We start from the raw sequence: 14881 nt of genomic DNA, 5'->3' as shown, positions 1-14881 counted from the left end.
TCCATGCAAAGCAGGATACGTCTATAACGATAGATCCAGAGCTCACTGGAATCAGCAGAAAGCTGTCCATTGCCCTCTGCGGACTTGGACCAGGAGCACAGCACAAGACCTAAACCAAGCATCCTTTTAATGCACGGCAACCACTTGGTAAATGAGTCAAAATTAGCAGGCTGACTGTCAAACGGAATCAAATTAGGAAACCCTTTACGGCCCTAGTGCTGATTAGCCGGTATTCTGTCATGTTGGAAACACTCCTCAAAGTCTAATGGCTCCTCACTTGCGCTAGAATTTGATTCAGCGTTTCCCTCCACGCCCCAGATCTCAGGAAAATAAAACCCTCGAGGGGAAACAGGCAGAATAGGGAGGGGGGAGAAAAGGAACAAGAAAACCTTTCTTGGGGGGAGAGAGGCACGGTTCCTGTGCTCACCCGCCCCAAACCACGCGGTTACACCTCGGGCCGCCCTTCCCGCGCAATGCCACCCGGCGCAGGTGGGCCCCGCGCCCCCGCCGTACCTGTGAGCAGGGAGGAGGCCGGCGCCCCGGGCAGGCACAGGACGCCCAGCAGGACGGCGGCGGAGGCCGGGGAGAGGCGCGGGGCCGCCGGCCAGCCCCTGCCGAGCCGCGGCATCGTCCCGGGGGTGCCGCTGCCCACCCGCCGGCTGCGGGGCAGCGTCCGGGACGCGCCGTCGGGTGGCGGAGCCCGCCCACCCCCGGCACGCCCGCCCCAGCACCGACCCCCGGCGCCGGGCAGCGGCGGGGGGTGGGGAGCAGGACGGGAGACCGCGGCCCGTCGGGGAGTCCCACCCCACGGCGGCACCGGGGGAGGGGACTGTGGGTGCGGGGAAAGCAGCTGTCAGCGCCTGCCCCTCGGCCCCGCACCCCCTCTTTCCATCACCCCCCTCCCCTGCCCGCATCCCTTCTTATACCTTCCTCTCCCCATAGTCCCTCCTCCGGCACCCCCCGGCCCCCATGCCTCCCTCCCCCCCGGCGCACACACGCACAGACAGGCTGCCAGCCCCAGACCCCGTTTCCCTGCCGGGAGATGCCCGGCCACTCCCTCCCTGGCCCCTCCGAGCACCGCCCGGCCCGGCAGCGGCGTCGGGGGGCTGCGCCCGCGGCCTCTCGGCGGGAGGGGCGGGGGAAAGGGAGAGGATCGAGAAGAGGAGGAAAGAAGAAGAGGAGGAAAAGGTAAAAGAGAAGTAGCAGGGGAGGAAACGTAGATCCTCGGACAGGGCCGGGGTACCTGGGCAGAGCGCGGCGGCGCCGGCTGCCTCCGGCGGGCTCGTCCCCGGCTTGTGTCAGTGCCCTTCGTGCTGCCGGCAGGTTTTGCCAGCCGCCAGCGAGCGGGAAGAGGGAAGGAGGGAAAGAAGGAAGGAAGGAAGGGAGGGAGCGAGGTGTCGGAGGCTGTCCTCCGGGAGCTCCGCGGCGGGGCTCCGCTCCCCGGCTGCCCTCCCGGCCGGGGCCGCCGAGCTCCCCTCGTCTCCCTGTCCCGCCGCAGCCGGCCGCTCCCCGGGGCCGCCGCCCCTCTAAGGGGCTCCCTCCAGCCCTCCCCGCCCGGCTCCGGGGCTGCCTCTCTCCCTCGGGGCGCCCGGGGCTCGGCACGGCTTGGGCTCGGCCGAGGGGCTGGGGAGCAGCCGGGGGCCAGCTCCCGGGGCCGCGCTGTCCCTCCCCGAGCCCGGCCCGCCGAGAGGGTCCCTCGGCCCGTCTCTTCCCGGTGTAGCCTTTGCAGCTCCTCCTTAACACTTGCCATTTGCAGGTCCACGCTTTGCTATCCCAGGTGTAAACACGGGCAATGTTAGCGATAGACATCACCGACTCCCCGCTTTTGCGCTCACGAGTAGGCGCGGGGTCTGGACGGGATGACACTTGTGGCGTGAGGCAGGAGGCTCTTCTGTGACAGATCTGCCCGAGCCTGTCTTACAAATCGATTTCTTTCAAACTGTGATGTTTCATTTGGGGAAATGAACACTCTCTGAAATAAACTGGTCTGACAACAAGCTGAAAAAATGCTTTCACATTTCTAATTTCTAAAGCATTTCACGTTCTTAATGTATTTCTTTGGGGGCTGCATGTGAGCTGCGGTTTCCAAAATGCTTACAAGTAATGGCAAATCAGGTGCGTGTCAGGCTGCTGTATACAGCACTGCTTCAAATACAATTTACTGCCCAGTAAGATGCAAGACAGTTAGATTTGCAAGTTCATTTTGAGAGTAAAACCCAAAAGCCAAGACCTCTGAAAGTCTACACCTTTGTTCTAAAAAGCAAGATACGTACACCTCACTTCCAACAGAACTTGTCACGTACCTTTAGGGTAGAAAGCAAAAGTCCTAAAACAGCTGAAATTGCACCTATGGGAGGGACTACAGAAAACTGATACCAATCACCTTCTGGACATCAGTAGCAAAATCCCTCTCCCTAAGAAAGGGAAACCTGCTTTTTTCTTCCATCCTCAATCTGTACAGGTTGAAGTTGCGTAGGAACATAGAATGGGTGAGATGCCATTAAAAGGATTTTATATTCCCTAAAAATACAAGTGAGATCCAAAACTTTCTCCATGCTGTGTAGAATACTTTATAAGCTCAGTATATAAATATAATGTATATATCCTGGTTTTGTTTTGGTTTTTTTTCTGGGAAATGTCATTTTCACATTTCCATGCATTTTAAACAAAGATAAGCCTGTAGAGGTACATATTATTATGCACTACTCCAGAACAGATTCTCACACATCCAAATGCTTTTTCGTACTTCTCTATCTGTAATCAGGGGTTACATTTCCCTTTTCTAATTACAGTGCAGCCACAGCCCTTCTAAAGCAACAGCCATAGGAAAAATAAATCTACCCTAATAATTTCTTAAGTGACAACTACCACAGGAGAGCACTTATATTATCGAATGCATCAAATCTTCTCTTTATGCTGGTCTAAAATTCATTAAATATTAACATCACCCGGTGTGAGAAACATACAAATCACAATGAGGGCATCAAATAACAATCCAGGCATCCAAGTAACAGCAGGGAACTTGCTAAAATAGTCTGGAAAATGCAAAGAGGAAAGTTCTTTACAAAATGAAGACAAGAGGCGACAACAGCTGAGCATCACACTCAATTCCTGCCATAAATCATTCACTTAAGACAAATACTTCATGAAATCATACCTAAGGCAGGGCAGTCGCAAAGCAATATGTACAGATTCGTTACTTGGTTTTTCTTTTCCCATGGAGAGAAACGATTGTGATCATCACTAAAGCACCTTCAACACACTGATTAGGCCTGAAACTTACCTCTGAACATGTGCAGCATGAAAACATTGTCCATGGGGTGAGCTCACTCCGTCTGTGCATCTTCTGTAGCAGCAGCAGTGCTGAGGCAAGGAATTTGCCCATCTTCCTTGCTTGAAGTACCTCCTGAAAGGTCTCCCTGTACCATGCCTACTCCACACTTCACTGTCTATTGCTGTCCAGTGGAAGAGCCTCCTGAGGACTGGTGCTGCCTCTGAGTCTTTCCTGGTTCCCTATCTCCTCTGTCATCAGGGAAGAGGGGAGATGAGAGAGACGCTCATCCTTAGCAGGAGCCTTTGTTGCTTCCTTGATATTGATAATGATGACATATCACAGGGGAAGATCACTCTCTCATTTAAATCTCTCATGAAGTAAAACCCAGTCTGGGAGGGAAATATACCATCTTAATCCTCCCCCACCTTAGCTTTACCCACTCAGTGCTACGGGTCTGTCTTGGCTTTTTATCTCTCCCTTACTCACTCTCCCGAGCCTCCTTATCAGGGATCAGCATCCTTTTTGGCTGTAACGTTGTGTTAAATTTCAAGGTGGGACAGTTATTGTTTTTTCCTTTTGCATCCCTGTTTGAAGAGGCACTTATTTTTCCAAGCAACATTCAAAGCTGTGGTCATTTTAGCAAAATCAGAGGGTCACACTGAAAACGGTGTCCTGCTATCAGATACGTACAGAGATTTAAAGCAGTTAAAACAGCAGTCATGTCATCAAACCACTTACCTCTTTTGTATAAGCATTACATGGTATCAGTTGTTATTGAAAGGATACATTCATTAGTTCTGTTCAGTGGTCGGCCTGGGCTCATCCAGTTGATGGAGCAGTAGCTGTTCACAATTACCACTTTGTATGGAGCTCAGCTGCTTCTCCAGGGATGCTTTCCCAGTGGTCAGCCATAAGAGAATGTCATACATTACCTGGTCACCCAGCACCCACCTAAAAAGAAAAACAAAGCTCTATGGTTAGCAACAGCAACAGTAAAGAAGACAGGGATCACATTCACATCTCTCTTCATGATTATCTTTTACTGGCAAGTCAAAATCACTAGGAGACCCATTCTTCATGGGCTAGGGAATTCTTTCAGAAGTGGCAGAAGGCAATGAGTCATTAGAATTCACATGTCTTTTCCTTTTTTTTTTTCCTTTTTTTTGGGAAGTTGCTTTTCTAGGTCTTGGGCATAGGTTGTCGTACGGTTTCCCTACCATGCAAGAAAGAGTGCAATGAACATGCTACATGTACATCAGCACTGCGAGTGTCCCTGCTTTTATTACTTTTATGTTGTTATACATTATTTTAACATAGTTTCTTTGTGTTTATGAGACTCTAAGCATAAAGAAGAAAATATGACCCAGATATACACTGTATTGAAGGCCCTGTAAATTGGCACAACTTGCTGTTTCCAGTTCTGGCTTGCTAAACAATTATACATTTACAAGGTACTGAAGGTGGTTTGCATATCTGATCAAGCTTACACATTTCTATTGTTATTAACAACTTGCAAAAGATAAGGAACTCTCTATCCAGTACCTTACACCATCAAAACAAAGGTCAGGGAGAACACATTTGCTGTAGTTGGAGGCGTGGGTCCGATGAGCTTCAGCCCTGAAAATTCTTGCAGAGAGACCTGTAATTTGGGAAAGTGTTTTACTATCATGGTGCATCAGCACACAGCAATTGAGAAACTCAGTAGTAACTCATAGGATTGTGATGAAGACATGGCACTTTCCTGCAGGAGAGCAGCTGGGAGTTTACAGTTCATTCCTCAGTACTGAGTGGGCTGCAGCCTTTGAAATGCTTTTGCATGTTCATTCATTTCAATGCTTAATCCTGTTTTAAAGTTAAGAGTATCTGCCAGTGGGGGAAAACAGTATTTCTTGCACAGCCACGTCTTCTCCCAATAAACCTTGAGACTGGCCTGATTACGTCAAAGAGGTGCTCCTGACAAAGTTCCCCTTCTGCAAAATATTCAGAAAACTTAAATGGATGCAAGCAAGGTCTGGAGACCACACCAAGAGGTTTTAAAACTGTAACAGGATTAAAAATCACATATGGTCAAAGTCTTTAAATAAAAGGAAAGTACAAGAAAGTATCTAAAATTTACAGTGAGACTTACTTGCATAAATGTTTATAAATTTTATCAAACAACTCATAATTTTGACAGTTTTCCATAAACCCCTGGAACATGCAAAGCATTTAATTTATTTGTGGCAAGATAAAGATAATGAGCAGCATTTTAAAAGTTTATTAACATAGAATGTCCTGGCAGAGTTATACTTACATACTTCTATTGTTTAAATTATATTTTCTAAGAACTCAAAAAAAAAACTTATGAAAGGGAGCTTCTGATTGCAAAAGTGTTCAAAATTATCCTCATCATCTGTATTCATACAAAAGCAAACCAACCAAACAGCATAAACTAAACTGGATACAAACACCAGCCGTACCTCAAACTGAAAAATGCCTGTGTGCAGCAGAAAATATGGCTCCAGTGTGGAGACAATAGACTGCTGTAATAGTCCATATCAAATATGCTAAAACAACAACAAAAGAAGTAAATTACAGCAGAAATGCTGAGACTGTTCTAATGATGGGATTCCCAGCAGAAGCTGTTCCAGAGGCCACAGGCCAAGCAAACAGAGTAAAGCGGCATATGCTGGTACTCCTTTCTGTTATTTCACTGCTGTAAATAGCTTGCCTTCCAGAGATAAAAAAAATTATTTTTTGTGAGTTATGTGGGGTTTGTTACATTTACCCTTGAACATCTGCTGTGTCTGATAAAGGATAAGAGCTAATGAAATCACATGAAGAGTGGCATACATGAAGTACTGCTTTGTTTTTGATTTGTGAGACAAACCAAACCCTGCATTTTGCCTGCCTGTTCTACTACTTGATGAGTGCAACAAAAAAAAGAGTACTCAAGAAACATTCTATAAAATGGAAGATTGATTGATTGATTGATTGACTGATTGCAGATGAGGATGGACCCTGTCCGTACTAGAGAGATTTTTTATCCCACCCCCTGCCCCTGCAAAAGACAAGATATTCTTATTGTGACAGATGATTGTTCCTTCCAGCCAGGATCCAGTTGAGAAGCATCTGCCTCTATCCAGCACAGAAAGGCAAAGGCTTGCATTTTTGCTAAAAGACAACTCTCCACGGCATGCATCCTTTAAGATCATCGCTTCACCTACTAAGAGTTGTACCCCATGAGTTCATTCCTCTCGCTGCTGGTCCCCTTTCACAGCAGAATTTCTCCCAGGACTGTTTATTCTTTTGAACAACAACCAAACGCTTAAAAACTCAGAGGTGAGGTCTGAGGAACGAAATACATCGAGTCGGAGCCTCCTCTCCTTCACATGGGTGCCCTCATTCCCAGCCAAGTGAGCGAGAGGAGGCTCAAGGACGGTAATTTTAAGCCGCCCGCTGTGAGAGGCCGGCGCTGGCGGGCGGGGCGGGCGCAGGGCGGGGCGCAGTGCGGCGCCGCTGCCGGCAGGTGGCGGCGTTGGGAGCGCGGATCCGGGGCGGGATGAGCCGGAGCCGCTTCCACGATTAACCCGAGCCACGGGGCTGCTTGGAGCGAGCGAATGAATTCACAATGTCTCGCTCCCACACGAGCGTAGTGGTCTCTCGGTTTGTTCTCAGAATGTGGCTTTTCTTTTCACTCTTCTGGCTTTGGCTGTACAGGACGTTCGCTTCTGCTGTCCCTGCAATTAGTGCAACATACCTTATTTTATCCGGAAACAAAAGACAGTTTACAAAGAACCGCTATTTATTGTTATTTTCCAAAGACAAAGCTTAATCAATTTACTTATTACTTTTTATCTTCAGTATATTGGCTATACAACATTACAGCTGGTACAGGTACTAAATCCTCCTTACCCTTTCTTCTTGGCTTCTGATTTGAGTGAAGCACACTCAATTAAACATTAATACCCGATCAGTCCTGCTGACTGACAGTACCACACATACAGAAAGCAATGAGCCGACAGTCATAAGCAGGTTTATGAAGCTCCATCCATCTGGATATGTTCAAATAATGCACCTGAGCAAACTGGGGTAATCATACACTGATCTGTTTAAATTTTTGCAAGTTACGCAGTTTCATAATGAGTAATATAACCATTGTTAAAGAAGCAATACTGCAAGATTTAATAATTATACTGAGCTGCCCACCCCTCCTACTGGCTTAATTAAAGCCTGGATATTCTACATACACTTAAGTCAAGTAGAGGCATACACACACACACAGAGAAAAAAAAAAAAGGCAGAAATAAGAAAGTATACTAGCAACAAAGCAGAAATTCATTAAAAACCCATCTCATTTTGCTACTGATTTACCCACGTCAGAATAATCTCAGACCTTCACCAAAAAGAAAACACAGAGCCACTTGGGCAAGAGAAAAAAAGGTACTTCCACATGGCAGTGTAATTCATCTACCTGCCTCTCAGCTATCTGAGGCTCTTTCAGGAGATGAGAGCAACATTAAATGTGACAGAGGTGGGCTTTTGGTGTCATTACACAAATCTGCAGGGAGTTTCTGCCAAATCCCCAAGTTGTCTGACGGTAGCATACCTCCAAATACATCATTTAGAAGCATAAGGTGAACAGAGACAGGGAATAGTATTTACTTTGGGAAAGTATCAGTCACATGTCCTGTATATATTAGCAGGTTAAACCCAGGAGAGGCAGCTGAATTACTTGTGACCAAAGAAAACAATTAATCAACAGTTTTAAGGCTTCACAGAATTTTAAATATGTATTTACATGTGGTGTACACTATTTATTTTAGGTATCTTGAAACCTAGACTCTGAAGTCTTAAGGTGGCAGCTGGCAGGTCTTCCAACATACAAAATGTCTTGTGAGAGGCTGCTTGGTGATAAACCATTTTCTGACAGAACAGAATTTGTGGCTTAAGGTATCTGGGGTTTTAATTAAGCTAACTTGAAAAACAACACAGAGCTGCCTCTTTACCAAGTTACTTAAAATTCTAATTGGTTTTAATATTGTTAAATATTATTTTAATATTGATCAAATTATCTTTATTATTCTTATGTTTGGATTAAATTGAAGTCAGTCTGTATGGCTGTAGGGTAGCTTGTATCAGTATGGAAGTCAGATAATAAATAAGAAAGCTATTATTAAACAGAAAAAATTATGGTGCTGAAAGTATTTTGGAAACTGCTCACCATGCTAATAAACCACATAATTTAGACCTTTTCCCTGGAAACATTCACACATTAGAGTAGTCCCGATGAGTTTAATGTGAATAACCCCATCATGGGCAAGAGGTCCTCTCCTGCAGGCACTTGTTGCAGCAGGTGGCCAGAGGAAGCCAGGATAATTCCATTCAAAAGTGGGGTGACTGCAGCATCAGGGTGCCCCTATGTTCAAGGTTCACTTTGTGTTGGATTACCCAAGAAATGGGTCTCTTCTTCCATGGGAGCTGCACCTCCAGAAGCCACCAAGAGTAGAAATTTGGGTTCATAGCCTTCTGAAAGTGGCAGCAGTGAGTGCTGTGTAGCCAGCCAACCACACCTCTGGCCTGGGTATACCTGATCATGGTCCAGAAGCTACTGAGGACATTCCATCCCATTTAGTTCTCTCTCACATTCCAACTGGCGACAGACCTAAAATAATCCACAAACTCAGCTAATCGGCTGTTAGCGCCTAGGGTCTTCCAGGCCTCCCTGGGACACAGTGGTTTCATGGAAACTAAACAGAGAGAAACCCAAAAGTCCAACTCAAAACCTCTGGAGAAAAGATGTGAGATTGCTCCGTGCTTACAGACTACACCATGCAAGCTGCATGACTTGACTGCCCACTGGCATCGCTTGGATGGCTTGAGTGGGACAGCTGCAAGATGGAGAATCCCAACCTTTCCCTAGAGACCACCCAGGATGTCATTTCTTAACTTTCACAATTACTTTCTTCGATAGATTTGTTTTGAAGTAGGTGTTTATTTTCATAAATTCTCCTATGAAGAATGAAAATATCAAATTACAAATTACAGAATTGAGGGTTTCTCTGTCCCACAGTAGAGCTGCTTGCAGTTCTGCTGTGCCAGCAGTAATGAAAACAACTGGACTCCTTAAAAGACCATTTCTGTGCATCCGTATTTTTAAAGAATCAACCTCACAATCCACATCATGATGACTTGGCATTTGAGCATTTCACAAAATGACAATACAGGCCATCTATTAGGGAAAGTAATATTGTGAGCACTAGCCAGTGCTCACAACAGTTCCACGCTTTGCTTTTGGATCTACTCCAGCTGAATGAATAGACAGCACATTTCCCAAAATGCAGGAATTTTGCTGCCATGAAGCACACTGAGGACAACAATCAAGCCTCAGCTTTGTAATGATAGGATTTCAAAAAATGGCCATTTAATTTAAAATAGTCCTTGTGGTTTGTAAAGCTGTTTCTGCAGAGCACACAGAGAATAAAATGCACATGCTTTCACAGCCTTTCAGCTGCTGGCCCAAGTGCAGAGAAATATTAAGGCAAGACAGTTTGAATTTACATGATGCAAACTAGAAGAATCAGGCAGAAAAGATGGCTCTGAAAACTATACTTTGTTTTGTCCTAGAAGAAGGGTAATGCAAACAAAGTATTTTTTTTTTTACAGCTAGCGGGATCCAGCCAGATTGCAAAGGTATGAGCATGGGAGCAGCCAAACAACAATAGCTCTATTCTCCCACAACCAATTTCTCCAGATCTGGAGTCTCCCTTTCTGGGTTTCCACACTGAGACACAGGCCTCAAGTTTAATTAAAAAATGAGTGCAATCCAAAAAATTATTGGTTAGTTTTGATAATGCAGGCCTTAGCAAGGGGAAGGACAGGGACTGACCCAAGCCTAAGAGAGTGTGGTAGAGTAATGCTACAATATTCCCATAGGCACACAGTGAAGATGAAGAGAGGTGTGGAAAACTGTAAGGAGAGGCAAAATCTCTAATACCAGTGTATGAGTATTTGCTAAGCACCACTCAGTGCTATAGTTTACAATGGGTGGAAAACACATAAAGGGGAGCCAGAAAACACCTCTGACATGAACCAGGTGAAGGCACAGAGCTGGAGGAATCTGTGATGAGTTTTAAGGGAAGCTGGTACAGCCTCTGCTGGGGTTGTGTGCTGGAGCAGGAGATTTATCCTTGAGGAGTGAAACTGACCATTCCCATTTCTGCTCTGTTCAGGAGCACAGAGGAGCCTGTGCATAGATGGGTAAGGGGCAAAGAGGCTACTGCACAGCTCTGGGGCAGTACAGGGACACTGTCTGAGCCTTGACTGAACCCAGATTTGGTTTGTCCTAGCTGAGAGTAAAACCCACAATCTGTTCACCTCAGAAGCCACATGACTAACAGTCTAGCCTCAAGCAACGATGAAGTAGACGCAAAAAATTAAGAAGGAGAAGGGTGCTCCTTTGGCTTATACCCTATGGCTGGGGTTTTTTTCTGAACAAAAATGTCCCCTGGCCACATTGCTGAGTAAGTTTACCATTTTGGGAGCTGTTCTGCCACACCCGTGGGATGGTGAATCAGGGAGAGTTATACAACTTTGCTGTTTATGGGAGGTTTCACCCACTCACCTCTGCTGTGCTGCTCTCTCTGCTTGCAGTTGTGCACAACCAGATTTGAAGGATGGGTAGCCAGGAGTAAAAGTGATATGGAGAAAGAATAATTTGTCTTTAAACTTGGTGAATAAAAATTTGCAGTAGTGAGGACAATCACCAGAAAGAGACAAACGAATTTCAAACCAGAAGTCAACCTGGGAATTCTTTGGTAAGGAACTCCTATACAAAACATCACAGTGCATGTGGATTTCCATAAATGTTATGACAAAGCCTACCACAACTCTACAGCAGCAATCTAAGTAAACAAATATACAGGTAAATGCCTGAATTCACTTCCAAGCTCAGCCCCCAAGGTATGGACACGCCCACTGGCTTGAGATCTAAGAAGCCTAACTCCACTAAACACTTCAGGGTTCAGATCTGTGTTCTGGATATCTCTCAATGACAAGCAAGTGGAAGAGCATTTGTAGAAGTTGTTTTTCTGGCCAGTGCAATGATCCTGAGCAAGTAGGACCAGACTGTATTTTCATGCAATCGAATTGTCAAGCTGAAGGTAGGAAGCTCACCAGGCTTAGCATCTCTCAGCATTCTGTAAATTGGAAGCCAAAAACCAGTGGCTAGGCTTGAAAAAGTTGATCTTGGTGAGCAGCAAGAAAGGTTAAACACACGAAGCTCTGTTAGTCATTGGGATTTATTTGCTCAGTTCTAATTTTAACTTTGGTTAGCCCAATAAAAGGTATCACATCACCGTCTGGGTAGCTGTCGTACGAAAAACAATGCAGCTACCAACTTTCCTCCATTGGATGACATACTTGGGCAGTAGCCCTTTAAAAAAAAATCATCAGCTTCTTTAGTGCACATTTGGTTTTCCATTCATTATTTTCCTGATGGTGAAAGCAATGTTATTCATCCCAGAGAAGAATAGATACATTGTATTTCCAAAGTTTAACCAAAACACACAGTTTGCTGCAAATTTTCCTTCTTTCAGGATTTTTAAAACACACCTACAAAGTGGCTGCTGGGCAAAATCATCAATTTACAGTCAGTGGAATTTGGTAGGAAAAAAGGCAAAAGGAAAAAGAAAATGAATGACAGGATTGCAAGAGTTGACTGCTACCTACAAAAATGCAGATGATGAGAAGGAGTAACAGCAAAGGAAAGACTCCTCTCCCCATGAGATGAGCTAATAAATGTTAAACATGGAATGAGTTTTTAATAAAAGAAGAGACGAAAGTAGGAAAAAAAAAACATTTCTCTGTAGCAGCTGTCATGGGAGTACTTGGACACGATTCTTCTGGGAATCCAGCTCTTTGGGTCTCCTCTTCCTCCTTCCAGGCCTCCTAAATGGCAGCCAGAAGAGACAAAATGCTAAATTTGAAATGTTGTTGCCCAGAACAATGGGGGAAATTCTCCCCTCACAAGTCACATTCCTCCTGACTGCTTTTGAAACTTGCACCCTGAAATAGGCAGTCCAGTGTCATGACGAAAGAATCATGTTGTACCACCATGAAATATCCAGTTAATGCTGAACAGGGCATTCAAATACACTGCCAAGAGAAATTCTCTCTGTTTCTACTGGATCAGAAGCAATCACACCATATTAACCAAGCTGTGTTCTTACAAGCTCATAGGCCCAGTCACCGCTCAAATGGAAGGAAGACACTACACATCCAGGCATCTGAAAAAAGCAATTCCTGTTATATGTGCAGTAACTTGACTGTTCTCCAATATTTATAGATCTTGACTTCATTATGCCATCAGGGAAAAAAAAAAAGTACAATAATCCCCTTTTATGTCTCTTGTAATTGAATCCAACCATGATTATAAAATATTGTGAGCATTTGAAGTAACTATTAATTACTGACTGCTTGCTTCATAATGAATTGTTATAGACCGATTTTTCATATATTCTCTAACACTTCCAAGATGTTGTGGGACTGATCTATCCTTTAAAATGAATGAAGTATTAAAATCAATAGAATAAAAACTCTTTTCTTTCTCAAAGAGACTGTAAACTTTGCAATACAGTCTCGTCAGATTCCGCAAAGTAAGGAGGACTGGTCTAAGTCATCCTTGGATCAAAACCTTTGCTGGTTCCTAAGCTTGCCTAAGAATAGCACCTGTGCTACATTCACTAACAATGATAAAATGTCTCAGTATAATTAGAAGACACTGGAGCTTCCAATTTTTAAACAGTATGTGAAATTCAGGAAATAGTAATCGTAATAACAGCATCGATTTAGAGACACCATTGCAACTTTTTAAAAGACAGAGGGCCAAGCTTTGTGCTGATCAAACGTCAGATTAAGTTCATTCTTCTTAATACAACGTGTCCTGAAATACTTCCTTTCCACATTCTCTTGGTTGAGGAGCAGAGGGAGAGCATGGTGCTCATTGCTTGATTTCCTAAACTACTTATTAGTGTTGCTATGATTGCTGAAAAGCTGGCTATCATCATCCTAAGAGTGACTTCATCTGTAAGTGGCTGAAGTAACATGAATAAAATGCTCTGGAGTTTTATTTTGCCAGGACCTATTTCACATGCAGCATCACTCTCTGCAGAGAAGCAATCACTTCTAGGGTGCAGTGTGGCAGCTCTTTAATGAATACCCACTAGCTGAGCCTCACATATATTGTATTTTGGGAATAGTACCTTTTGGAGAGACCCTCATAATTTATTATATCATCTAACTAGGAGTTCAGTGGTGCTTACATGTTATCTTATTTTGACATGCAGCCCTCAGTAGAAGACTATGGATGCTCTCCTGTCAAAATCAGTGGCAAAATAGTCACTTAAATTTATCAAAAGTAGATTTGGGCCTCTAATCAGGTTACAGTAATGATTCAGGATGACTGACCTCCCTTTAAGATTTCAGGCCAGGCAGCAGCTTACACCATTGGAACAGCTTTTATCTTGTTTCTGCAGATGAATGTACTGTCAGTCTGCTGGAGCTGTTGTGGAGGGCAAGCTATGATTGTCATTGATCGTTCCCACTTAGGAAGCACTCCAAGTCTCTATTCTGCTTAAAAAGATGAATTAAAATATCTTATCAAACACTGTTATCACATTTTTCTAGAGCACTAACTGGTTTTGCAAAAAGTAATCTCCCAAAGGAACATTTTTTATGATGACAGTGTAGTGTTAAAGTGGTGCTAGCAAACGAACGATACAATATGTTGATGCTATACCAAATGTGAAACACTCCCATCAGAGTTAACATCAATTTACATGATGTAGTCTCAGGGTGGGGATCTCTTCCAGGGCTGCTGCTTACTTTCACCATTTTTTACCTGATACATAAGAAGGATTTTGCTCAATCCTCTCATTTAAAGCACAAGAATGGATACATAAATCTTCGATACAGCAGGTTCATCTGCAAGCATGAATGCCTCTTACAGACATAGTAAATCCAAGCACATAGCAATACATGCAAAAGAAACATCAGCCTACAATAACTGCACATGAAAATAAATTGGTATTTTACTCCCTTTCCTGATTTCAACAACATGAAACTCTTTAAAAATACCACAGTATTTTAAAATAACAATTACACTTATTTAAATGTATGTTCATGTTGCATTTGTTCATACTCCTTGATATGGGAGATGTAAAGATGGAGCAGTCAGGACATCTTGTCAGAGAAGACCAGGTCAATTCAATTAGCTGGGTTGTGCTTCCATTCCATAATTAACTACATCACTTGCCATACATTTAATGCAAATAGAAGTGCTAAGTATCTCTGCTGTGATCTGCTGGTCTCCTGGAAAAAGCACATTCCTCCAAGTTAGCAGTTTCTATGCAGCAAGAACCAGCTGTCTTGAAAAGGAGGACAGAAATAGTAATTCCTAATACTGCTGACTATTATAAGAATTTACAAGACAGGGGACAAAAAAAAAAAAAATAGAGAGGCAGTCCAAGACTCTAAAACAAGCAAATTTTTTCAGTGTTTATATAAATAACAAACTTGTGTTGAACTTCATCTACTAGAATATTAGGATAAATTTTCATTGAAACAATG

General features: G+C 44.0%; 1 protein-coding gene across 4 annotated transcripts in view; it reads right to left on the bottom strand.

Moving 5' to 3' along the window:
- BMPER (BMP binding endothelial regulator) overlaps nucleotides 1-3981 on the bottom strand; it is a 151124-nt gene extending 147143 nt beyond the window's left edge. For 2 of the 4 annotated variants that reach the window (XM_069007593.1, XM_069007595.1), the window contains exon 1: nucleotides 3284-3981. In XM_069007593.1, the coding sequence (XP_068863694.1) occupies nucleotides 3284-3317 (34 nt within the window). In that variant the 5' untranslated portion in view covers nucleotides 3318-3981. Of the gene's footprint in view, nucleotides 1-513; nucleotides 654-1243; nucleotides 1488-3283 lie in introns of those variants that run through there. The other 2 variants (XM_069007594.1, XM_069007592.1) reach the window with 2 other exon arrangements.
- Nucleotides 3982-14881: the final 10900 nt, after the last annotated feature.

Source organism: Aphelocoma coerulescens, chromosome 2, assembly GCF_041296385.1.
Source record: "Aphelocoma coerulescens isolate FSJ_1873_10779 chromosome 2, UR_Acoe_1.0, whole genome shotgun sequence".
Classification (NCBI taxonomy): Eukaryota; Metazoa; Chordata; class Aves; order Passeriformes; family Corvidae; genus Aphelocoma; species Aphelocoma coerulescens.
The sequence above is the reverse complement of the archived record's forward strand: the minus strand, read 5'-3'. Positions and strand labels throughout refer to the sequence as shown.